The 27705-nt window shown below is 41.0% G+C and overlaps 1 protein-coding gene across 1 annotated transcript; it reads left to right on the top strand.

Annotated features, from left to right (window-relative positions):
• Nucleotides 1-114: 114 nt before the first annotated feature.
• LOC139716845 (speract receptor-like) lies at nucleotides 115-23782 on the top strand. The gene is made up of 23 exons (XM_071628378.1): nucleotides 115-361; nucleotides 1215-1384; nucleotides 2334-2456; nucleotides 3399-3582; nucleotides 4594-4743; nucleotides 6089-6330; nucleotides 8029-8164; nucleotides 9389-9549; nucleotides 9992-10100; nucleotides 10921-10999; nucleotides 11545-11728; nucleotides 12729-12806; nucleotides 13661-13765; nucleotides 14194-14434; nucleotides 15066-15218; nucleotides 16099-16279; nucleotides 17239-17379; nucleotides 17986-18109; nucleotides 18763-18831; nucleotides 19687-19861; nucleotides 21785-21883; nucleotides 23019-23110; nucleotides 23642-23782. Exons 1-23 carry the CDS (start codon nucleotides 115-117, stop codon nucleotides 23780-23782), a joined length of 3384 nt encoding a protein of 1127 aa, XP_071484479.1.
• The last annotated feature ends 3923 nt before the right edge of the window (nucleotides 23783-27705 follow it).

The following is a 27705-nucleotide window of genomic DNA, read 5'->3' as shown; positions in this document are numbered from 1 at the left end:
AAAATAACTGTAACGGGTTGGGCAAAGGAACATCAACGAAACTATAAAAACTCAGGATATCTTCACGGTTTCTTCCCCTTTCAATCTCCAGCGAAATAGAGCGCATCGTGCATCATGACGAATGCACGAGTCCTCTTCTTCCTCCTCGGTATCGCGGCTGTGATGTTGCCCGGTTCCGTGCGGGCCCTGATCCATCTCAACCCGACCATCTTCAACATGGACCGCGGGCGGCCAGTTCTCAAGATCGGACTTCTAACGGAGTGGACCACCAGGTACGGGGATCAAGGAAGTGGCTTCCCGACGGCAGGCTCCTTTGCCTACGCGGTCAATAACGCTAACATGGATAGCACCATCCTTCCAGGTAGGGTTTCCTTGTTGAATGCGATGACGATGATATCAAAACTTAACGTGATTCTAACTCCAGCTCCGACAATGCTGCCATGCCGACGACGACCCTGGTTGTTCTTATCTTCATCTTCATCCATGCAGGGGAGTGTATTATGGTCTATATCTATTCCTGTATATTACATTTCCTTAAGAATGTGGATACATCATCGCATCTCAACACTGGTTTGTGCAGTAATGTGCCGTACTTCGCACAGTGCGTGAAGATGCGTGTGATTTTCCATTCTCTGTTGTTGCGAGGGAGAAGTGACGAAATAATTATGCTGATATAGGCATAGTTGTGTTCCTTGGTTGTAATTCGTAGTTTGGTGTCTAGCATCGGCAAAAGTTTTCACTTGTTAATCGTAGGACGTAATAAGGTGGGGAGGGTGTCAGGGCTGTTCCCATGCAGTCGACGTCTACCACCAAAATGAAGCTTGTTCCTGGAAGAACTTAACCGGCCGAAGTTCCCCATGGGGAGGTCTCGTGTAGGGAGGCTGTCAGGCTTGTTTAATGATTACAGTAGCAAACAGATTTCCTGGTGCACTTCTGCCTGATTTTAATCCACAATATTAGTCTTAGACAATGTAGTTTTTGTTTTTTGTCTGTTTGTTTGTTTGTTTGTTTGTTTGTTTGTTTGTTTTAGTTACTGCTCCGTGAACATCTGCTGTGCACAGTGAATAAGAGTTTGTGCTGTCGGAATGATGGTGATATATACGCTATTATCATCGTTTTATTTGAGTTATATTTTTTATACAGGGTCAACATTAAGTGCATTCTTTCAATAGATAATGATCGATGTGAATGTCCCCCCCCCCCCCCCCCTCCAGGTTATGACGTGCAATATGAGTGGGTTGACACAAAGTGTGATATCAACAAGGGACTCGAGGCCGTCAGTGATTGGTGGAAGCGAGGATTCGTCGGTATCATCGGCCCGGGGTGCGGCTGCACGTACGAGGGCCGACTCGCATCGGCGCTGAACATGCCAATGGTGGATTACGTGAGTGCTTCAAAAAAAAAAAAAACAACAAAAAAAAAAACACAAAAAACAGACAAAAACAAACACACACAAAACAAAAACCAAAGGGGTCCCCCAAACAAAGAAACAAATCACAAATCTAAATGCACGTTTAATTTACGAGCACGTGTCGATTTGAAGACGTGATTTCTTCAATAGGCGTGCAGCGCCCTTCATCAGGTTAGAGTGGGAGTGAAAATTAAGAAATTGCACTGTACGGACGACATGTTTAAGATGTGTTTTCAGACTAATGCATTTAACAGCCATGTTGTATCAATAAGTAGAAAGCGACTTTTTTGAAATTTACTGTATAACTTGTTTGTACATATGTTTATTGATAAGTTATCATTGTCAGGTTTGAAACACTTGTAAGTCTACCTTTTCAATATATCACCGCCAAAGCCGTTCTATTTTGCTTCTTTCTATCGATGGAGCTTGGAATTACCAGGGACACCTCCCTGGAATTACACTGACACATGACTGAGATGATAAAGCTATAAAGGAAAAAAACAACAACCGAATAATCAGTGTAGAAAAAACAAAAGTCATTATCCATTGCACACAGCCTCTCATTAACCAAGTAATTCAAAACTCCAGTCCGAATTTTGAATCATATTCATAATGACATCTCTCTCAGTGGGAAATGTGTTAATCAAATGCCATAACAGTTCCTGGTTTTTGTGCTAATGAGCAACCAAGAGTATCCAAGTCGTCACGCATGCACTCAAAGTCAAACAAAGGTTTGCTTTTCTTGATCAGGCGCTGATCGATTTCAGTGTGTGTTACGAAGATACAGCAACCTTCGAAATGTGACAATATAGAAATGGCATTTTCCTAACATTTTGTGAAGTTGGAATAATTCCAACGCGTAGATAAACACTTATTTCTACTTTCTTTAAAAACGATTGTACATGTATATCATTCCCTGCAGGGCTGTGACGAGATTCCAGTATCGGACAAGTCAGTCTACCCTACTTTTCTCCGAACGCTGCCGCCTAGTAGCCAGGTGGTGGACGCACTCCTGCTAACTTTAAACATGTACGAGTGGGACCAGGTATGTCTAACGGAATGTCGGAGGTAAAAATGATAAAATTAACAGTAATGACTATATCTAATAAAGATTATAATTTCACAGTGTCATCACTATCTAGAAATAGATAGAAATATAAAACTGTAATCTTACAATACCGGTGTGATATATTGATAATGAAACTATAATCTACCAATAATGATATATTGATAATAATATGTATCATTTTCATATGTCATAAATGACGGCTAATGTTTCGATGTGATTTTAATCTATTGATGATAGTAAACAATAAAACGATGCTAATGACGTTGATAATACCTCTTTCAGCAGGGATGGCTTTTTCAGCATGTAATCTATTCCTCCTCCAGAGGAGTGTGCTATGCTTCCTTAGCATTGTCTTTTCTATCGTAATGAACGTGCACTTGTCTTACCGTGCCTCAGAAGGATGGGGGAGTAATATCACCCTCGGCCATTAAAAAAAAAAACAGGTTTAAAATTTATATGAAATTAGTTCAAATTAAATTCTGTGAATTTTTCTTCATATCTTCGTTATATATTTGTATTGATGTGACGTCATGAATTGTTTTAGTCTTCTTGTCCAGTGATAGGGGTACTGAAACTTTCGAACGGATCATCAGTTTTTCCTTAAACATCGCTGATTAATTCCTCAAGTCCTTAATGAAACAAGATGTTTTATATGTGACAAGATATGTTATCATTTTGACGTTTGTGTTACCTATGTATATTGATTGGAAATGAACATAAAACATGAATGAATGAATGAATGAATGAGTGAATGAATGAATGAATGAATGAATGAATGAATGAATGAATGAATGAATGAATGAATGAATTAAGTAATTAATTCTATACATATTTCTTCATTTATCCCTTTGTTGCTACATCTTTGCGATGTAAGGACGTTCCTTCATATAATTGTTGTCAACTGCCCATCTACTTCAGGTTTCCGTTGTTGTCAAGAACATCACGAAGTACAAGAACGTTTTTAAAGCTCTGAGTAACAAGTTCCAGAAACTAGACTATGAATTGCTTCACGAAGAATACTACGAGCATTTCGATGCGTGGGACTACGAGATGGAGGACCCGTTTGTGGACATCATCCGCCGGACCAAAGCAACAACCAGAAGTGAGATTTGTCGCCTTCTTTTTTCGAGCTCTCGTGGCCGTGTTGGCGAATGAAGAAGACTTTAGTAAATTATGATTTGAATATAATCATTGCGATTGCCGAGCAATGATTAGAATAATTTGTGTTCGAGAGTGGTGCTTGATGGGAACGTTGTAGATCCTTAAGAAAAATGGATGGGCTCTTATAACCTTCCATAAAATAAACTCGGCAGCATTTATTCTAAATGAAAGAGGTGATCTGGTCTACACAAGGTTTCATTTAAAACATTAGTCCTCTGATCTTAAAGAGAAAGCGAAAATCAATCTAATAACTGCGCTTAAAGTGTCATCATTGTATATTGTCTGGTAAGCATTCGCCATGAGAAAAGTGTGTTTTTATACGTTAATGTTTTTCCATTGAGGAATACAGCAATAAGTTCCAGCCCGTGGGTCTACATAACCAACTTCTAATGTCGTATATTACAACTTAGTAACATGGGTTGTGTTAACCAATCGTTCACAGGTGTGTCAGTAACCCACATGTCAGCTCTCAGCACTGAGTTACCTGACTAAAGATAAATTTGGTCCTAATATATAGCGGTATGCTAATTCTACAAAGAAAAGCGACTTCACGCAAATATCTTTAGCTGTAATCTTTTCATTAGAACGGTACTTTCAGGCTCTTAGGGATCAAATGACATAAGTCGATACATTATTATGATGATAAGGTCTTATCTATCCAGGGTAGCCTCTTCAATGTTTCCCTTTCTGCTCTACCATTATTATTAGTACCCGAGCGTTGCCAGGTATACCCATATACACCTGGGTCGAGAGGGACATGGTGGGTAAAACATCTTGTCCAAGGACGTAAGCACTGGGCGGGAATCGTGTGCTATTCGGGTACCCGAAGTCTGGAGTCGTAGCCATCATAGCGCCCCCAATCAAACGAACAATAGAACGTTCAAAATAAGTTTAGAAGCCAGTAACGCAATTATCGATATTGCATTCTCTTTCACGTCTGACCTCGTCGCAGTCTACGTGTTTCTCGGTGAGGCCGCTGATCTCAGGCAGTTTGCAATCTCCTGTCTGGACGAAGGGATCCTAGCTTCCGGGGACTACGCCATCCTGGGGGCTGTGACGGATCTCACCATCCGCGACAGCCAAGACTGGCACAGCTTGGAGTGTGAGTGGGGCAACACACCTCTTCACTTCTCTCATCTATTATTTGCTTTTTTTAACATCATATTTGATTATATTTTCATTATTGGATTACCCCGTCAAACTAGGTTCGAGTCGGTTTTACGGACATCAGCTGCTTGGGGTCATCAGCCGCAAGTCAGTCGGTCCTTCTCTTCGTTGCAAAAGTTTGCCGAGAGAAGCACTTCCAGGTCTCATTTCGTAGATGAATAAACTGAAATTTAGACAAATATGATAAAACATTTCCTGAGATGATTATATAGATGTTGATTTATCCCATGATATACATGTAATCATAATCAGTGTATGCAAAAATTATTGATCATGTTGCTTCTGTCATTCCGAATTTCTTCTAAATATGTTTCCAGTTTGGGTTTGAATTTGTATGTTAATGACAGTTGACGTAATTGAATAGCTAGTTGATTCCAAGGTTTTGGTCCTATAACTGAGAAAGCACGACCCCCATCAATGTTTTATTCTGGGTGTTTGGAGTAACCACTTGGTAACAGTGCATCTGATGACAAACGAAGACTTCGTGTCGGCTTGTATTGGAAATAGAGTTATGCAGGAATACGGGAGGAAAAAGAATTAATGAATTATCATTATCATCCGGAAATGAAGGAGAAATGAATTATCTGTAAACGGAGGAGGGTTAGATGGGACTTGGGTCCCCGGGTCAGCAACTTACACCCGTGGACATTTCCTTGCCGATTTGAGTTATATAATGATTACGCCTGTCGTCCAACTCGATTGCTCACTATCAATCAGATAACACATCAATCAAACCAACCAGTTATGATGATTGTTTGGTGAACGGCATTTTAACTCCCAATATTCGAACAGACGAAGATAAAGAGTTCTCTAGACGCATCCAAAAGCTGTAGGTTACCTGTGACAGTTTCGACGACGGGCTGTCATCTTTCTCAAACGATGGCTAATCGGCAGCTAATGATTTGGCGCCAATCAGCAATCACCCAGGTGTGACATCCCAGTGATAGCGCCATCGTAAATGTCAGACAGTTGGTATTGCCCCCCCCCCCCCCCATCCCGGTTAATGTTGTAGCCGTGGGGGGGGGGGGGGGGTCTCTTAATCCAGATGGCCTCTCTGATACCAACTGTCTAACATTTACGATGGCGCTATCACTCGGTGTCACACCTGGGTGATCGCTGATTGGCGCCAAATCATCAGTTGCCGATTAGCCATCGTTTGAGAAAAATGACAGCCCATCGTCGAAACTATCACAGATAAATGCAACTTCTGGATGTGTCTAGAGGACTCATTATCTATATTTTATCAACCATCCTTATGAAGTTATTTCGCATTCTAACAGACACACTGGACACTGCGGATTACCTCTATATGATCGACGACGCCTACACGCGGATGTTCTCGAATCGAGAATACAGCCGAACGGACGACGAGAAGGCCCTAGAAGCCATGGAGAGCGTCCTCATCGTCGCTGGTAAACCAGTCATGAAGACCAGGCATTGGGACCGCATGTCGACCATCATCTTCGACAACGCGGTGGAGGATGATGGCCCGTTCAATGGAACCATCGTATTCAAGGCAGATGTGAGTTAACCCCTTCCCCTCCAGAGTCTCTATGACTTTGCACTAGTAATATTTATCAGGTTTCCTGGTAGTCAATGATTCACTGTAAAAACATCGGTGTTAGATTTAGCACCACGGGTGTTAATCTAACACCAATCAAACTTCAATAAAGGACCACACCCACAGGTGTTAAAAATGCACTGTGATGGTGTTGAAAAGTGTTCACCTGACACTTCGTGGTATCAATTTGACACTGTACCTGGTGTTATTTTGACACTGTACTGGTGTTAATTCAAAAATGACACCACATGGTGTTGATTTGATATTTGCTGGTGTTAATATCAATGGTTTAACACCCGTCCAGCTTCAATAAGGGACCACACCAGCTGGTGTTACTTTGGTGTAAATTTATTTTCACATTTTTTCAAAAATCTAGTATTTTAATGTAAAATTCTTGATCGTCTTGTTTAAATTAAAAATCAACAAGAAGTGCAGTTACTAAGAAACTCTTAAAAAAAAACAGTTTAAAATTTGGAAATGACACCTGTAGGTGTTAATTCAACACCATAAATGAGCACCGAAAATTTAACACCAGCCCGGTGTTCACTATTTAACACCGGACTTTTTGCAGTGTTGGCTTATAGATGATTCTGGAGAGCGGTCATCTAGCAACAATGGCAATGTCTGAGTTTCCGCACAACTCACAACCACTTGTCCACAATCTACAACTCTATCCCAAAACAACGTCGATGTTTGCGCGACTAGGTAGACGAGCAATCATAGCTAACCAAAGCAAGACCAAGTTTGACGTTCAATTTAAGACCTAATGGAGAAAAAAAATCTAATCCAACAGCACACTGTTGTCAGTGATTGGGCTAAGTGTAAGTGGTATTCATTCGAGAGTTTCATTTGGTTAGGAATGACTTTATCTACTACTACTTTTAGAGGCCATTAATATATGCCGAGTTTGAACAAATATCTTTTATCTCTTTCGTTCTCACTACATTCCCTATAACATTCTCTAAAACTTTAGGACTGGAATAGCGGTGGTTTCCTTGCATGCCTAACTTAAAGACAGAGTTGAACCTTTAAGTAGAAGGTTTTTTTGTTATCTTATCAAATGCAACCTCATTGAAGATGCACTACAAGTATAAGAACTATGGTCTTCACACAACCACAAAATTGAATGCGCTATGGAATTAGACCGTTGATTCGATACACTTGGTATTCAGAGCCCAGCTTAGGTTAAACCAAGGAGGCATCACCTCCTCGGTTAGACACTAGATCCTTTTAAAACAAATTTAATGTCGTTTGTCCACTTTTTCCCTCTCTCCTCTCACACATTTATATATCATAGATATTATTTTTGATATCTTCTCTATCTCTCCTTTGATTGATTGTTGCTGTATATTCTGTAAACGGGGTGCTTACTCCTGCGTTCGAATGCTTTGAGAAAGGTAACAAATAAAAACACAAAGAAACAACAGTCATTTATTGCACTCCAAGATGAAACGACCGATAAGTTATCGTTATCATTATGTCATTGTTGAGTGCATGGAACGGGGCTATACAACTTGGGTAATAAAATTCCTATAGACATGACCATGATAGAGGAGAAATCTAAATGGGAAGGTGTTTACTGATGTTGTTTATATTGTGCATGACATGCTGTACACACCCATCTCAATATAGCCTACGGGTACGTATCGTTCTTGACAGATTGACTTTCTGTCGATCTACATCTACGACGCGGTCTTCGAGTTACTCAAGGCCCTGGACGTAGCGGTGAACGCAGGCGTCGATCTGTACGACGGAGCAGCGATTGTCTCCTCTATGTTCAACACGAGCTACACAAGTACGTTCCTTTTTTTACCTTCCTCAGCTCCCTATAGTCTTTGTTCAAGTCTGGAGAGGTTACCTTTTAATAGGAACGTTATATATGCGGAGACAGAGCTATCGTATGCACATTTGAAAATTTATTTCAACAAATAAATCGAGAGTACATGCATAATCACCGACCAGAGCGAAAATACACCAGATAGTGGACTGCACTTACTCATCAGAAGAAGGAGAAAAGAAGGAATTACAATACCAGAAACAGTCATAATGAAGCCAAAAAGCGTTATTTTTGTACACACCCAGTTATTTCGTAATTGTGGCCCTTTGAGATGTTTTTGGACCTGCGCGCTACACAAAATGTGTGAGCTCGCCCGTGTTGAGGGGTTGTTGTGACCCAGTGGATAAGACTGTGGACTATTCATTACAAGGTTCCTGGTTCGAATCCCCTAGGCTGCAGCAGCTGTTCCCCTACAGGCTAAGGCAATTAATCATTATTGACAAATCCCGTGTTTGCTTGATTTTTTACAAGCATTAATTCCTTCCTTAATGACCGCTTAAGATGAAACATAGTTCTTGTTATGTCTGCAGAACTGTCGATTATTGCTCCAAAATGTACACGTATGCCTAAGAAACGTGTGAAATAACGCTGGTAATGACACGATTTCAGTTTGATAACGACGTAAATGCGAAATAGTAGCAAAAAAAAAAAAGTTTAGGTTGCCGGAAGTACTACGAGTACTACGATCTCAGAGCTTAACCCAATGGTTGCTATGTCCTAATTTATGACAATCGATTACTGATAATCGGAAAATCCGGCCACAACAGTTTATCCACCGATCTTCCGCGCTAGAGTGACTTGCGATCGCATGCTGCTTGTTTAAAAAAATAAAATAAAAAAATAAAAAAAGATTGCTTTGGCACGATTGGTCAGCACGCAACTTTCTACTTACCCACAATGCTGAACGGGGAGAGCTTCTCTGGAATAAAAGTCGTGTACTACTATGGAAATTATTCTACACCTTTGATCTCAAAATATTCGAAAACAACTCGTCATCCTGGCAAGTCGCACTAGTTTCAGCCATGCAGGCTAGTTTCTTGGTAGACCCTTTCGATGTATTAAGAGCCAATTCCAAACAGTGGAAGATTAATTTTGAGCCCTTCCGAGAAATCATGTTTTAGCTTTAAAGGCAAAAGTTTCAATTCTCATGAAATAGTCTTCCCCAATCTCTTTCTCGCTAAGGTCTCTCCCTGGGTGAACATCAGTTCGACGAGAACGGAGATGGCGTTCGACCATACGTCTTGCTAGACATGGTGCCGCTACCAGTGGCCGATGGGGGCGTCTCCCCTGGCACCCCTGGAATGTACCCCATCGGCACCTTCGACAGAGTCGACGGCCATTGGGTAAGATGCGGTTACGTAACATACTGGTTGTTACACAATATCAGGTCCCAAAACAGCCGTTTCAGTGGTTTGATACTATATCGTTTTATCATAATATTCATCTATCATTACTGGTACAATGTATTAAATTCAAGTGCTCTTCCATTTGAATCAGATGAAGTTAAAGCTTATCAACTTTCACTGAAGTAAAATGCTATGAACCTGTACCTTCCAATCCTTCAGTCTACTAGTATATCAACATACACACAAAAAAACACACACACACACAAACACAAACACACATATAGTTATGATTACCACTCATGGAAAGATAGTAACAATTACACAGATTTTTGTGGGGTTCGTCTTTTGCAAATACAAAACACAAGCATATACTCAAAGAAATGCGAAATACAGCAACCTTACCATTGCCTTTGTGTATACACGCCTCCACCCCACGCAGACGTTTGGTACGAACGAACAGTATCCCGACTTGAGAGCAATTTGGCCAAATCGTGACGAACCTCCTCTCGACATGCCCGTATGTGGTTTCCACGGGGAACTGTGCACAAGTGAGTATGATTCCTAGATCACAATAGCGTTGAAAGATCAGAATGCTTTTAGGGTTTTCCCGGCTTTTCGTCAGCAACTGTTGTGCATATACAGCAAGTGGCACAAGCTTAAATGAGCAATACATTTTTTTAAGTGTTCATCGACTTCGAAATAGCTAGCATGATTTTGTCCTACTAATTTGTATCGTTGTTAGTCCAATTATCATGATTTATACTGGTAGTGTTACATGTAGTAATTTTATATGATAAAACGATAGCCGAAACGACGGTACAAATTTGAGTCACAAAGAATGGGTTAGAGAGAGGCGAAAAACGAGTTGTAGATTCACGTTTCTTACAACTTTGGAAAACAACAGAGAAGAAAGGCATACAATGACATTAACAATCGACCTTTGTGAAAGATTGTTCGGGTTTTTTTTTTCATTAATTTGGTGCGCAATACGGATGTTTCGGGTGGCGTATAGATAATAATGATGTCTTTTTTAATCTATTATAGGGTAGCCTCTTCATTGTTGCCGATGTTCTACCAGAGGGCCGTGCCATAATTACTGTCCTAGGGTTGCCATGTACCCATTTTGGGTAGAAACATCTTGTCCAATGACGTAAGCACATGGAGGGAGGGAGGGGGGGGGGGGGGGGAGGAGGGGGCGTCGAACTGGGTCCTCCTCTTGGGAGTCGGGAATCTTGTTATCCACCAGTGCCGTATGGCACTGTTCTCCACCAGTGCCGTATATACGGCACTGTTATCCACTATGCCAGGGCGCCCTTACCGATAACATTTCTCTCTCTCCTCTCTCTCTTTGTCTGTCTCTTTCTTCAGACTACGCTCTGTACATCGGAACACTGGTGCCAACTTTTGTCATCTTATTCTTCGGATCCATTGGCTTCTACATCTACAGGTAACCACGGCAACGAAATACATCAATGTATACATCGCATTATGCTGAGTGAGAAATGATAGAAAACGAAATATACGTCAATGATATTTCAATTATGAGATTGACATTCTAATCGTGTATCTGGATGATACATGTAGGATTGTTTGATTCGCTCTATACTAGTAACTCAACTTGTGTAATTCGGTTCCATGACGTTTGCTTCTGCGACTATGTTTTGCTCCCATGAAATATCTTCACGCTCAGCCAAATATAGATTCTACCCACAAACATAACCCTAACCCTATGTACTTTGAGAAGATAAGCATGATAAGACCGGAGTATTGACGCAGGAACTAATGTCGTGGCACCATGTGATTCATGTGCATGATTATATTCCGTGTATCTTTATGTTTTTATAAATCCATGTTAAACTGCAAGGCACCTTTGGAAAGCATTTACTTGTAATAAACCACCTCTGCATGAGAATGAAGAAAGCAGATCAATGAACAGAAAGATAGATCAAGCTCACACACAATTGTCCTCGCTTGGGTTGATGTGATGTGCAGAAAGAGACAATACGAGGCGGCCCTGGACAGTTTGGTATGGAAAGTAGACTGGAGTGAAGTCCAAACGAAGAGCACGGACGTCAATTCTCAGGGGTTCTCCATGAAGAGCATGGTGATGAGCGCCATCTCAGTTATCTCGAACGCGGAACAGCAGCAGATCTTTGCCACCATAGGAACGTATCGGGTACGGCACCCTCTTCTTTCTTCCTTGTCTTATCCTGTCCCTCCTACCCCCCTCCTCCTCCTCCTCCTCCTCCATGTCCTCCCCTGCTCCTCCCCTCCTCCTCCTCCTCCACCTCTTCTTCCTCCTCCTCCTCCTCCTCCTTCTCCTCCTCCACCTCTTCTTCCTCCTCCTCCTCCACCTCTTCTTCCTCCTCCTTCTCCTCCTCCTCCTCCACCACTTCTTCTTCCTCCTCCTCCTCCACCTCTTCTTCTTCCTCCTCCTCCTCCTTCTCCTACTCCACCTCCACCTCATCTGTAGTCTTCTTCGTCTACCCTTTTCTTTTCTACTTCCATCATGTCCATGTTGTACTTCTTGTTGGAGTTCGTCTTCCTCCAAAACAACTACTTCTTCTTGTACTAAGTTACTTGTTATTATGTTGGAGGATTGTTGTTGTTTCTCTCCCTCATGTTTTTCTACCCCATCCTCTTCCTCTTTTTTTTTTTAATCTTCCTTTTTCTTCCTGTCTTGCATTTTATAAATTCACAAATTTTACCGAGAACTTTGTCCTTGTAAGCCATTTTCGAGGATTCGTACAAAGATAAGACGAAATCAAACCCCTTGTATATTGTGGTGCGAAATAAACCATTGCATGCTCTCGGAAGCCAACCTCGAGAAAGTGAATAAACCTACACTTTAAAATTAAAGGGGAAGTCTTACCATATCATTTTCGCGCGATTCTTTAGAAACCTTCGACGAGATTATCATCTATATGCTAAGAAGATATATACGTAAGTCGATTTTATCATGCAGTAATGCCAAGGTTTACATTGTATCTAATCCCAGCGTCCTATCGTAACATTTAACCCTTTGTGTATGTGCTTTGAGTGCTGATTGACACAGAAAACCCCATAGCGTTGTACACATTGTCCACAATCTCTGTCAGAGAAAGGGTTATCACGTCTCTTGTACAATGTTCGGCAGGTAAATGGATGCTAATAATGGTATGCCTCTTTTATGACAGGGATCAATCTGCGCCATCCACGCTGTGCATAAGAACCATATCGACCTAACGAGGAGCGTACGAAAGGAACTTAAAATGGTAAGTGCACCCTTTCAATGTAGAACATAAGGCGAGGTGCTTGATAGAGGTTACATCTTCAGTACAACGGAAGAAACTCCCATTCTCAGAAGATCTTGGTGGTTCCTTCGAATAATTATTAATAACATGTCATAATTTCGAAGGTATAAAATCGCAAATTTATTGTACATGTATATCGTAGGCCTATTCGACGTCTTCTCATGCGCAAATCGTTTGCGACAGAAATGTATGTTCTCAGAATCTATTGATGGAAATAACACGCAGCATGCATAGTCATATCATTGTTATGTGGTTAACGGGAATATAAACGGAATCTAAAGACACTTTCATGTCAATGCATTATAAGGCACTCAACAACCAGGGTGGCCTCGCGAGAATGGCCCATGTGAATAAACATAATGTCCAAATGTGTCCCCGTATTCTGTTGAAAATTAGAGACTGAAAGCTGGATGTATCCTTCACACAATTAAAAATGCCTGTAGGCCTAATGATTATCTAACAATATCTGATAATACTAGCGAGCTTTGGATCTGCGACGCGAACTGTAAGACGACTCTGCCTTCTGGGATGGACAATGGAAACAGCTGTCTCGCGCATGTGCAGAACACCATTTTAGGCCTTGATAGCGTCGTCTTAGCGTTCGCGTCGAAGATCTAAAGCTCACTGATAACACCAAATTACAACTCCTAATATTCTATGCGTCCTAGATGAAAATAATTCTCAACTCTGCCATTATCACTGATCTATCACTTGACTACTATTGATTAGTCATCCTTATGGTTATGAAGTCATGAAGTAATGAAGCTCTTACTCTATTCTTACACCTCCAATTCCCTTCCTCCCCTCCTTCCCAGATGCGAGACATGCGTCATGATAACGTCTGTCCGTTCGTCGGAGCTTGCATCGACCGACCCCACATCTGCATCCTTATGCACTACTGTGCCAAGGGCAGCTTGCAGGTACAGTAACGTTTCCGCGCATCTCCATGCGAGACCATTAAAGGAGACCCCCGGATGATTTTCAGACTTTTGCATTTGAACAAAATACAGATATTAGTTAAAGTTTCAGAATTTATGGTGATTGGGAAGAGAAATAAGAATGTTTTCAAAATGCACCTTTTCATCAATACCTTCTTTTTTTGATTATGGTATCTGTCCATTTATCCTCCTATCCAGTGTGCCATAATCTATCTATTTGTCAGTCTTTATGACTAACGATCTAATGACTGTTCCGTCTATTGTTCGTCACGTATCTATTTGTCAGTCTTTATGACTAACGATCTAATGTCTGTATCCGTCTATTGTTCTTCACCTCTGAGACCCAACTCATTAAATAGTGTTTACCTCTCTGTCGAAAAAAAACAACAACAAAACAAACGCACATTTAGGACATTTTGGAGAACGACGACATTAAACTGGACAACATGTTCCTGGCCTCGCTCATCGCCGACCTCGTCAAGGGAACCCTCTACATCCACAGCTCGGAGATCAAGTCGCACGGCCACCTCAAGTCGAGCAACTGCGTGGTCGACAACCGATGGGTGCTCCAGGTCACCGACTACGGCCTGCACGAGTTCAAGAAAGGGCAGAAGGAAGATGTGGACCAGGGCGAGCACGCCAAGCTCGTCAGTGAGTGCGCCTACAATCGTGATCGTTCACGAGATCATCTATCACTTTATTTGGAAGTCTGTTGTAATTTTGGGGCTTTGTGGTGTCCCATGTGGTGTAGACGCACTGTGGTAAAGGTGTATAGCAATTGATTTTAAGTACTATGTACCATGCAGTGGCGGATCCAGAGGGGGTGCAAGAGGCGCACGCCCCCCCTTTATTTATCGTTGAAAACAAAAGAAATAAAAAAAAAATGAAATGAAACCCGGAAGTGGCACCAGAAATATTAGTTGCGCCCCCCCCCCCTTTACAGAATTCCTGGATCCGCCCCTGCCATGGTCATCTTTTTCCCAGCGCGCAGGTCATTATGATAACAATTTCACTTCAGTGCTGGAGGAATGGGATGTGCAATGACATTACACCCCTCCACACCCACCCCCTTCCATCCCCCCCCCCAAAAAAAAAAAAAAACCGAACAGAACAAAACAAAGTGAAATTATCAAACAAAAACATCAAAATGAAAGTCAATGTAAAAAAAAAAATAGTAAAACAAAACAAACAACGACCTTTTTGGTCCCCTGCCTTGAATAACAAACCTCGACCCCTGCCTCTGTTGGCTAATTTCTTTCTGCGATCATCTTCGTCACAACAGAGAAACTCTGGACGGCTCCGGAACATCTTCGGCAGGGTAAGAACATGCCCCCGGGCGGCTCCGCGAAGGGTGACATCTACTCTTTCGCCATCATCCTCACGGAGATGTACTCGCGACAGGAACCGTTCTTCGAGAACGAGATCGAACTGTCTGGTGAGTTCTCCCTAAAAAAAAAGAAGAAATAACAGCACCAACAGACAAGAAATAAAAAAAAACAGCGAAGTGATATCGTCATTAGCCATTAGCTATTTACTATCCTTCAAAACTACTAATGTAAGATGTGTGGTTCCCAAAGCTACCCTCCATGTCATGGCTAGGTCTTAACACAGATGGCCAACTGCCACGATCAAACAATTTCTAGAATGAATTCCGTGGTGCTCCTTACTTTGATGTATTGCAGTTGCATGTAGCAATGGCCTATCGCTATGGCTTTACAGACATGACGTATATTTGTGCTGCTGTTCAATCAACTGCACCCTTACAATTATCATATAGCTTTTCTTGTTGTTCCATTACTTATTTATTCGTAGCTGCTCAACTTTGAAGCTAAATCTCACTATCATTCTGTTTTGATGAACACATTACGCAGTTCTCTTTTCTATGCATCCTTCTAAAGCTGACAAGCTTCTTCTCTTCCCCTCCCCTCTTTTCCTTTTCTTTAGTATCCCTAGCACTAGTTGATATATGCACTGTCGTAGCAATGCACCTGACTCATTGTACACGTAACACAGTTTATATGATTTTGAAATGAAATTGAAATTGAAATTGAAATTGAAAACATGTAAATATGTACATATAACAATTCTTCTGTGAATATTGTAAATGCGTTAGGCCTATATCATTGAAAGGACTGGCCTCGATAGCCTGCACGCTATTGCCGGTTCCTTTTTGCCAAACTGCATTTTCACTGTTGACTGTTGTGACTATGTTAACGATGTTTGTTTGGTAAATAAATTTCATTTCAATTTCAATTTCAATTTCTCTCCCCCCCCCCCCCCCCCCCCCTCTCCATCTTCCGCTCTCCCTCTTCCAGAAATTCTTGCCCGGGTAACGAATAGCGAGGTTCCGCCGTACCGCCCGATCCTCAACGCCGTGAACGCTGCGGCGCCGGACTGCGTGTTGAGTGCCATCCGGGCCTGCTGGGTTGAGAACCCTGACGACAGGCCGAACATTGTGGAGGTCCGGTCCATGCTGGCGCCACTGCAGAAGGGACTGTAAGGAGATTCATGGTTTCACTTATGGTTTCTGTTGCTATGGTCTTGAATGCACCATGATCTTTTATAATGTACACGCAAATACGTAGGTCCTATTAGCCTCTAGTCCCAGCGTAGCTGTTAGGTCTTATAATGGAACACTGGACGATGGTTGATTATGTAATGCATAACTGAAAGGCACGGTTGTATGATTGTAAGATAGTGTGTGACGGAGCAACATGCACAATAAGTTGGTGTGGGAGATAATTTGCAGTTAAAAGTTGTGTTCTGCGTACCAGTATTGATTGCAATAGAGCGCTGCCGTGCAATGTACTTGAAAACACTGATTGCCGTGAGAAGTCCATTTCACAATGACAATAAATCATGCTATGAATCTCACCTACCCCATCAGTAGCCTTATCGGTAACATCGCGGGTGTAATGTGGACAATTACATCTTGTAACGTAAGATGATCAGAGTCGTTCAAATCAGGTTTTGAAATCCTAAAGGTTTGTGTAAACCTTATCCTTACAATAGGTTGCATCAGGCAGATGATTGGAATGTAGTAGCTACGGTTTCACTGGGATTGTCAAGTCCTCTTGCGACGGCATCTCCTTGTTTAATATTCTTTAAAAGAGGTTTTATAGGAAAGCTTTCTGTCAGTTCGGTCAATGCTGCCCTTTTAACGGAGCATCCCTCTTGAAAATGGATTGCAAATTAATATGTACCCAGATATATTTGGTCGTATACTGATGTTGAACACATGAATCAGTGGCGGATCCAGAGGGAGGCGCACCGGGCGCGCGCCCCCTCTTTTTGTTTTGTTGAAACAAAAGAAGTAACAAATTAGGGAGGGGCGCGTGCGAAACACTTTAATTTGGGAAAAGCGCCTCCCCTCTACGGAATTCCTGGATCCGCCCCTGTGAATGACAATGTCCTCCTGTGTGTCCTGACTACTCAAACGTCTCCGTGTCGCACAGGAAGCCGAACATCCTCGACAACATGATCGCAATCATGGAGCGCTACACCAACAACTTGGAGGAACTGGTGGACGAACGCACGCAGGAGCTTAGGAAAGAGAAGGCCAAGACTGAACAGCTGCTCCACCGAATGTTACCACCGTGAGTATGGCGAGAGCGGTATAGGGCGGGAGTAGACCTCTAGCAGAGAGAGATGTTAGAGACCATCGCGCAAGTGTTCCCTCTTCGTATGGGCCAAAGCATGTTGTCGTGATTCCATTCGCTGACCTAAAGGGGTAACCCAGAGAGATTTTATGGGGTCGTTGATCTCTTTGGGTTAAGTACATAGGTCCGAATTCAAGAAGGTACCTTAAATCAAATCCATGGCTGGAATCTACTCGTAGTTCACGGACTAATTCAAGGCGCATAATAGGCGTTCGTCGCACATGCTCGCGTCAACGTGCTTTGATTACTGGAAGTCTGATGGCAATATATACGCGATTCGCCATGCGCATTTAGACATTCAATATCTGCGTAATCCATTATCAACCATTTGGGTGCATTGTTCAACCTCATCCCCAAAGTTATGTTGAGGTCAAATCAGAAGTTAATGGGCTAAGTAATAACACCGTAAGACTATGCACGTCGAAAAGTGCATAGTACTTCATTGTACGTATGGAGGTACCTTATAGATTCCTAGGATCCTTCTTTCTCTCTGCATTTCCCTCTTTCTGTATTGATGACGACCTGCCATCTCTCCTCCTCAAGGTCGATCGCCTCCCAGCTCATCAAGGGTATCTCCGTCCTTCCTGAGTCCTTCGACATGGTCTCCATCTTCTTCTCCGACATCGTCGGCTTCACCGCGCTCTCCGCCGCCAGTACTCCCATTCAGGTACGTCCATGTTATAATCCACATTGAACCTCAATATCTTCGCATTCTGATAAAAGACGCAAGAAGTGATCGAAGCATACCATGTTCTCTCTGTTGTTGTTGGATACTAGTTGTAGTTGTTTTTTCTGTGTAACGTATTAAATTTTGCCCATGAGTGAAAAATTACGAAGAGTGCGATTTGTATCGGTCCTCTCACTGTAGTAATTGCGAGCCAAGCGACCAAAGGGTTGCCACGCGAGCTTGAGCCAAACTAGAGGCAAAATACGGAAAGAGGCTAGCGCTTTGTGGCACGCTTCCCTCAAAAAAGTCTAAGTGTGTCATTGTTCAATCAATACAAAACAAACACCCAGCCCAGCAAAAGAATGTAACACCTGTGATCGCAGTCTTGTCTATAGGGAAGGAAACGTCAGTTGTGGATTGTTTTGGTTCTATTCTTTGAAAACAATTTGTAATCAATCCTGCTAATAAAACTCTATAACCAGTATTGCCACTTTAAAAAAATGCACATAAGTTATGTACATGTCTATTGCCCGTCACTGATAATAGCTTCATATCTACTTACGAAAGTAACACACATGACCCACTTCGGTGTCGGGTGTGTACACCAGATGAATGTAACTGAGTTTGAATTGGTTGTGCCCTTGTTAAAACAGGTTGTCAACATGCTGAACGATTTGTACACATTGTTCGATGCCATCATCGCCAACTACGATGTATACAAGGTGAGAAAGTTGTCTAATCATCCGATCAAGTGGTTAATGTGCAAGCATGCAGGTTTCTTTAGCAGCAGTTTTTAGACAATCATTGTCGAAGAGCAACTCACATGAAGTACGTGTGTGTAGGAAGGAGAGAGAGAATTTGTGATTGTGTCTGTGTGTGTATGTGTTTGTGTATTAGAGAGAAATAACGTGTGTGTGTGTGCGTGCGTGCTTGTGCGTGCGTATAATGCAGTTTATCTTTGTATAATGTTTTGTTTTTGTTTCTGTCAAAATGAATTTTGTGATATGAAATTGAACAAAATTCGAATAAAGAATAAAAAAAAGCTTTGTACATGCTACATGCTTGATTCATTCTCATAAAGAATTAAAAAAAAACATGTTATTAGTACAGTAAAGAGAAAACCTTAGTTGATGGGTTTACTAGAAGGTGTTCTTGTCCCAAAATGGTTCTGACTCAAATACAATATGATTTCGACGTCACTTTCTTTAGGCAGTTTTGAGTTCAAGTCAATAATATTGTACTCGTATTACATACTTCAGCAATCAGAGCATTTGGGAGGTTTTTTTTTTTTTTGTTACTGTTCCTGAGGATATTGCACGTGATGATTAATCAAATAGTCAATGTTGTCACCAACTTAGTTTACCAAGTTGTTTCTTTTTTGTTTGTTTTGTTCTCTTTTGTGGTGTTGTGTTGATGTTAGTGGTTTTGATGGCGGAATGCGGTTTTGGTCTTGTTTTGTCGTTTTGTTGTTGTTTTTTTAGGGTGAGGGGATTCTACGTTTGTTTGTTTGTTTTTTGTTTCTCTGTTTGTCTTGTCTTTTATTCAATTCTGATGCCTGTTCGTTCCTCCTCCTATAGGTAGAGACCATCGGAGATGCCTACATGCTTGTGTCGGGACTCCCGATCCGGAACGGGAACAACCACGCGGGACAGATCGCCTCCACCGCCTTCCATCTCCTCGAGTCTGTCAAGAGCTTTATCGTGCCTCATCGGCCCGACGTCTTCCTCAAGCTCCGTATCGGTATCCACTCCGGTGAGTCAGCATTATAGGGGGTTAAAGGTTAAAGTGCAAATGTCACATGATGTTGACATTAATTAAATACTCAGTTTTCATGAGCATCACTGCAAAATGCAGACGAATAAGAAATGGCAGAATTTCAATAAAATGTTTGATACAATTTTAATAAAAATAATAAATGAAACATATAAGAATGTTTTCACTCAAGTTAGATTCAGATGACAAACTACTCCATGCGTTTTCTTCTTGGCCAAGCAGCACTAAAACCCAAGTAACTGCGAACTTAAGACGGGAAAAAAAATGAAGCCCACGTCATGTTATATGTTTTTCTACACTGCAAAAAGTCCGGTGTTAAATAGTGAACACCGAGCTGGTGTTAAATTTTCGGTGCTCATTTATGGTGTTAAATTAACACCTACGGGTGTCATTTCCAAATTTTAAACTGTTTTTGAAGAGTTTCTTAGTAACTGCACTTCTTGTTGATTTTTAATTTAAACAAGACGATCAAGAATTTTACATTAAAATACTAGATTTTTGAAAAAATGTGAAAATAAATTTACACCAAAGTAACACCAGCTGTTGTGGTCTCTTATTGAAGCTGGACGGGTGTTAAACCATTGATATTAACACCAACAAATATCAAATCAACACCATGTGGTGTCATTTTTTAATTAACACCAGTACAGTGTCAAAATAACACCAGGTACAGTGTCAAATTAACACCACAAAGTGTCAGGTGAACACTTTTCAACACCATGACAGTGCATTTTCAACACCTGTGGGTGTGGTCCTTTATTGAAGTTTGATCGGTGTTAGATTTAACACCCGTGGTGTTAAATCTAACACCGATGTTTTTACAGTGTATCAGATTATTGGTAAAAAGTCTTTTTGTGTCCTATTTTACTCTCTGTCCTATTTTACTCTCTGTTATACCAAACACTTTTTTAGCTGATATCGGCTCATTGCTTGATGGAACATGTCACTTAAAAGGATGGTACCAGTATTGGCGAGATGAGACTTGGGCTTTTAACTTTTTGCGAGATACCAAGAAAACATTTAATGAAATAGTACAGAGCATACCATATTAAGAGGAATTGAAAGTTTATTTGATGAAAATCGGGTTTTGGAATGACTGGAACAACCAAAAAACAAAAACAAAAAAAAGTAAAACAAAGCGATCATAATAAAAGGTGGGTCCCACACTTTATTAGAATCGCTCAATTTTGGATATTTCAGCCATTTGAAAACCAATTTTCATCAAACAAACGTTGAATTCCTCATGGAATTACATGCTCTTTCATATAATAATAATGATAATAATAATATAAAATATTTATTTAGCGCTTAATACAACATGTTTCTAAGCGCTTTACAATGCTAAACAACCAAACATACAAATCAGCTTGGAATAACAAATAATTTACTACAAATGCATACAGGGCCTACATAATAATTAATTCTGCTCTAAAAATGAATGAGTCTTAAGTTTCTTTTTGAAGATGTCAACGGAGGTGGAGGTCTGAATGTGAGTAGGGAGAGTGTTCCAAAGAAGGGGGGCACAAACGGAAAAAGCACGGTCACCATAACGATTGTGGGTGCGAGGGCCACGTTTAAGTTGGGTTGCAGATGATGATCTTAGGTCCATATGTGTATCCGGTCTGGGTTTCGATGAGATCAGGTCAGTTAGATATATAGGTGAACGGTTATGGATGATGTTGTAGGTGATGAGAAGAATCTTGAACTTGATTCGTTGTGGGATTAACAGCCAGTGCAGATTGCGGATGACAGGGGTGATGCGATCATACTTCATTTTTCATGAGAGGTTTCTCATTATCTCACCAAAATTGTTAGAAACATAAAATTAGGTCTCAACCAAAACTATACGATCCTTTTAAATACTTCTCTTCGCCTTCCTCCCTCATTTCCCTCCCTGTCCAGGCTCCTGCGTCGCTGGGGTAGTCGGTCTGACCATGCCCAGGTACTGTCTGTTTGGCGACACCGTCAACACGTCCTCACGAATGGAGTCCAATGGACTGGGTAAGTTTGGTTCGTCACCACCTCTTTCTTCATCACAGATAGAGAGGGACTTTGGACCTCTTTGGACATTCATTCAATTGTATGGATGCTTGACAGGAGATCCGCCGGCGCGGGGTGGGGTACGAGGGGGATGATCAGCTGGTCTGCTGCTGCACTCACTCAGCACAGATTCAGGATAACTTGTGGTGTTCTCTGATTGGCTGATTGCCCAATAAATGAAGAGCACCAATATCAAAGCTCACATCTGATTGGTTGGAAGTTAGAGGCATGAGTTACTTCTTTTTGTGACAGTAATTTGGAGAACATCTATCAAGTTACTTCCTTTTGTGTCTAAATATCTCGGAAAGGATGGGTCATTGAACTTTAATTCTGCCACCACCATTTTGATAATTACTTCTAAGCAAAAGAAAAGTCAAAATTGAAGATTTCAGAGTTATTTCCTTTTGTGAGCTGAGGGCAGAGATGTTGTCTCATCTTTTATGCTGTGTTTGTATGACAAACATGCTTCAAGTCTCAATTTGGTACTCTGACATGTTTGAAATCATACCAGGGCCCTGTTTCATAAAGCTGTTCGTAAAGTTACGAACAACTTACGAGTGAATGGTGATCAGTTCTGATGAGCTATACTTATCAGAATTTCTATGATTCAGCATAAGAACTGATCACCAGTCGCTCGTAAGTCGTTCGTAACTTTACGAACAGCTTTATGAAACACAGACCCCCTGTAAGGATCAAATCCAATGCTTCTTGTAAATTATAATGTAGGGTATTTTCCGAAGAGATTCCTTCGATGTCAAAATGGGGTCTGGGGCATTTACCCCCTGAGCAATTATCCAAGACCCTTCCCCTGAACCTAACCCTCATCCTAATCCTAATCCTGAACCTAACCCAAACTCTAGCCCTTAACCTAACCCTAACCCTAATCTTTACTCTAACCTTATCACTAGCCAGTTTTTAGCCGGGGGTAATTGTCTTCGGGGGGTAATTGCCCTGATATGGTCAAAATGATGAAACAGGGGGTATATCAACCATTTGTATCTTGTGATGGTTGAATACAATGTATTAAACTATGTCATCTCTACAACGTCTCATCTCTGTTTGTTTGTTGTTTTTTGTGTGGAATTTTTGTACGAAGCTCTGAAGATTCACGTCAGTCCCTGGTGCAAAGAGGTCCTGGATAAAATCGGTGGATACATCCTGGAGGAGAGGGGCCTGGTCGCCATGAAGGTAGGAAAAGCAGATTATTGTCATCGCTCAGTACTGTGCAGCATACGATTCGTTACTAGTGGGGTCCGTTTCATGAAAGTCTTATGAGAGACTTTTCGCTCATAAGACTTATAAGAGACTTCATGAAATGGATTTTACTTCTCTGTGAATGTCTCTCATAGCTACATGGTGTATGAGCGACTTTGGCCATTCTGAGATTTATGTAAAGACTTAATGAGTATGTGGTGACTTCATAAAACGGACCTCAGGTATCACTGCAATGTCACGAAGAATTAGTGGAATATTGATCGGCCTTAAAGGCGAACATCGGGATAGTTTGGACCAAATTTCACGAGTCAAAGCCGAGGGCAGTATTATGGTCCCAGCGTGAAAGAAAGAATGGGATTTGATGTGATGTGGCCTGTTGTTTTAGTGTAAAACAATTCTTATGCCCTTGCATTGTGATCAACCTATAGACAAGTTCTCCTCATTATTCCACCACGTCACTTCATACAGCGACAATTTTATAGTTTGTTTGATTTTTCTTTGCAGGGCAAGGGTGAAATTCTGACGTACTGGCTGACTGGTCAGGACCCAAGCTACAAAATCATGAAGATCAAGCCCCCACCACAAAAACTGTCTGCTGAAGTGATGGAGGCCGCAGCCAACCGGGAAATCCCCGATGATTTGTAGATGAAATTATCGTCCCAACCTTAACTTCTGTCCGCACATTTGAAACATACTGCAACACTTAAAAAAGGTTACATTATGAAAAAACTCAAAGGACAAACATAAGATGTTACTCGTAGTCAGACAAACAAAAACCAAGAAATGGTAATTTTAGGACTGAAATGTATGAAAACATTTCCAGAAACTACTGCAAAGCCATCGGGATACAAACAATAGTGATTTTGTTTTGGTTTTAGTTTTTTTTTCTCTCGAAAATAATTGACACAATACACCTTATATGAGTGGTATTATGGACCTACGTACGTGCACCTGATGTTACAAAGAAGTTTTGACTCTTAAATGCTGCATAGGTGATTACTACTTCTCGTTCTTCGTGTGGACAACTTTATCGACGCGATCTGTGAAAAGTTTTACGGTATCTTTGACTATCATGTATGGAGAAGTTATTTTATCAAGTACTGTTATTACTGCTGCAGAGATCAAGAATACAGCACATTTTCGAATGAAGTTCACGATGCTTGTCTGGAGAACTGGTTATCTGTGAGCTCAGTATCTTTCTTATACAAATTGATGTTTAGTTGATGATCAGTATTGTAAAATCAGAATGGGATTCTGCAATGATCCCATACATACTTGTGAAACATGTATTTAGTAATAAAGTGAAAATGATAGATCAATACTTTTTTTGTAGATGACACGTCATCAGGACATCAATTATTTTTGCTAACAGCTTTATGGAGCTGACCAGATGGAAGAGAGATGAAAAGAATGAGCAGCAGGGGAAGAAGAAGAACAGAAGGAAGAAAAGGAGAAGACAACAAGGAAAAGTAGAAATTACGCGGTGCGTAATATATGTCCCCGCCGGAAGTAGCATTTTGTAGCAAAATGTACAATATAGGTAACAAATCAAGGTCAAAGGTCAAAGAAGTCAAAGGTCAAAATTCTGTGTACAAGTTTTGAAGCCCTCACCTAGTGCCATCACATAAAGCAAACAGAATCGAAATTGGGTTAGAAATGGCGAAGGAGTAGCATTTTTGTAGCCAATGTGCAATATAGGTCAAAAATTAAGGTCAGAGGTCAAAGAAGTCAAAGGTCAAAATTCTGTGTAGAAGTTTTGAAGCCCTCACCTAGTGCCATCACATAAAGCAAACGAAATCGAAATCGGGTTAGAAATGGCGAAGGAGTAGCATTTTGTAGCAAAATGTACAATACAGGTCAAAAATCAAGGTCAAAGGTCATAGAAGTCAAAGGTCAAAATTCTGTGTAGAAGTTTTGAAGCCCTCACCTAGTGCCATCACATAAAGCAAACGGAATCGAAATCGGGTTAGAAATGGCGAAGGAGAAACATTTTGTAGCATTTTGATCACACACGGACACATGCACACACGGACACACGGACACACACACGTACGGAGCCCGTTTCATAGTCCCCTGCTCGAACTCGTTCGGCGGGGACAAAAAGAGGAAAGCAATAGATATATACGTATATATATATATATATATAGATAGATAGACAGATAGATAGATGGATATACAGACAGATAGATACATGATGTAGACAAATAGATAGATAGATAGATAGATAGATAGATAGATAGATAAAGATAGATAGGTAGGTAGATAGATACATGGTGTAGATATATAGATAGATAGATAGATAGATAGAGAGATAGATAGATACATGGTGTAGATAGAGAGAGAGAAACAGAGATAGTGACAGACACACAGAAAGACAGAGTGGGAGGTAGAGAGCAAAAACAAGAGAGAAATATATCCATATAGAGAGAGGACTACAAATGAAATAGAGAGAAGAAAAGAAAGTGGATGATGGAACTAAAGTTTTAGAGAGGGACTCTATACCCATTACCAGCATTACTGCCAGGGCCAGTTTGCTCAAAGCATGTCTACTAGGATGACTGGTACAGGCCCTATCATAGTGTACACAACGATGACGTCATCAGCACGCAAATCGTACACTCTCTTTCTTGCAGAACAATCACAAAAGGAAACCGAACATGCGTAACCACTGAGGAGCACAGGAGCGGACGGACACGCTCTCACGTATACTACAAGTCTGAACTAAGTTTAGTTAAAATACAGAAAGGATACTTGAACATCTTTTAAGAGATGTACACTGGTATGAAGCGTACTATATCATTTACATAAAGTTTTTATTCATAATATACATTGTACTATACATCTAGCTAACCTTTTACACAAGAGATATGAAGGTATAACAACAAATCCACATCTCAAAATTTGGCCTACATCTGCAGATTTTGCCGGATGCAAATAAGAATATGGCGGGAAACTTAAATGCAATCTTAGAGGGAAAATAAAATGTACAAAGATTACAGCTTTTCTACGTTAATTGTTTTGAGTTTCTCCTTCAGTCATCATAAATTCAGGTGAACTAGAGTCTATCACTGCGTATCACATGGAAACATTATTATGATTGTGCCTGTGATGACATCAAAGAATTTACATATTTGAACATGTGATTTTTTTTTCTTTTATTGCACAATTTGATGGATGATATCAATGGACCTTTGAAATACATGTCATGGTGCACTGTAATATACAAATATTGCCTTTTCAAAGGTGTAGCATAACACTTGACATCCCAGTACGAGTTATACTTCCAGAAGAGAAGCATGCAGTGCTGAGGGAAAACAGTGTCTCAGGGGAAAATATACCTCCCTAGGGACTGAAAGTAAGGCAATATTTGTTATACATGTACTTATCATATGGTCTACATAAATACACTTCAATCCATTCTATCCCCATCGGCAGGCACTCAAATTCTTGAATTATATTACCTGACCTGGGCCCCGTTGCTAGAAACTTTGCGTTTAAACGCAACTTGCAACTGCTTGTCACTGGTCAATCAAAATCATTGTTGCATGCATGTCTTCTTAATAGGGCAGACCCTGAGCCAATCAGAATGGTTGTTTCAAAATTAGCAATTATTTGCGATTGATTGCAACTTTCTTGCAACGGGGCCCTGATGTCACTGCTCGCAATATTTAAACGATTTCAATCCTCACTGCATTAGTCATGTGATGGCATTATGACCAATCACTGACAAGATTTGATGTAGACCATACTAGAATACGTCATAGGTACATACGGCATAGTTCATAGAAAGAGATGTATGTGGCATCTATGCACATTTTCCTTCCGTTGATTTGTCAAAGTCATATAACAGTTGTTATAAAATGGGTTCAAGAATGTAGCCAATAGGAAGCGCTGAAATGAGTCACATGTGCTTCCTTTATTCTAGTCCCATTGCACTGCGTGTTAAATCCTATTGCCGATCGTCTGTGCGCGCGGCGGCTCCTTTGAATTGCATGCATACGCACTGTCAATCCTGTAAACAACTTCTAGTTCGGGCTGCCGGCCGGCCGGCCTTTCTTCCCTTGTGCATAACATGTGTGGCGTACGTATACTCTACTATACTTACATACACTTTGTACAGTACAGTAGACCAAGCGTTGTGGGACTGGACGCGTACATGGAGTCACTTTGAAGGGCAAATCCAACGATTTAGCGGGTTAATTCTCACGCCGTTTTCAGAGTATGTTGTCTAGTAGGCCTATATGAGGAGTCTATATCAAGTCTTTAAGGTAAAGGATGCATATTCTATGTAAAATAAGTAAGTTTTCATGCGGGAACTTAAGTGTCCGGAAACCCAACCCCCCATCATACTTATACTGTATGTGCAGGATTTCCGAGTGCGACGTGCGTAAATGTTTGGGACGAACATCTTCGGACGTCTTGACCCACAAAGGTACGTGAAAAACGCTGAAAAATGCTGTTAGTTTTCAAATTTTCGACCCATTTTATAAAACAAATGATGCACAGGATTATTTCATGGCGTTACAAGACACTAACGCACTCTATCCTGTGCATCATTTGTATACTAA

The sequence above is a fragment of the Diadema antillarum genome, unplaced genomic scaffold, assembly GCF_040938485.1.
Source record: "Diadema antillarum isolate AM-2024a unplaced genomic scaffold, OU_Dant_1.0 scf00000070, whole genome shotgun sequence".
NCBI lineage: Eukaryota > Metazoa > Echinodermata > Echinoidea > Diadematoida > Diadematidae > Diadema > Diadema antillarum.
This window is presented reverse-complemented; position numbering and strand designations above follow the sequence as displayed.

Bases quoted from the DNA above. Each gene is read 5' to 3' on its own strand.
- LOC139716845 (XM_071628378.1), top strand. From the start codon at position 115: ATGACGAATGCACGAGTCCTCTTCTTCCTCCTCGGTATCGCGGCTGTG. The intron at 362-1,214 runs GTAGGGTTTCCT...CCCCCCCTCCAG, and splicing joins GGATAGCACCATCCTTCCAG to GTTATGACGTGCAATATGAG. The intron at 23,111-23,641 runs GTAGGAAAAGCA...TTTTCTTTGCAG, and splicing joins GGGGCCTGGTCGCCATGAAG to GGCAAGGGTGAAATTCTGAC.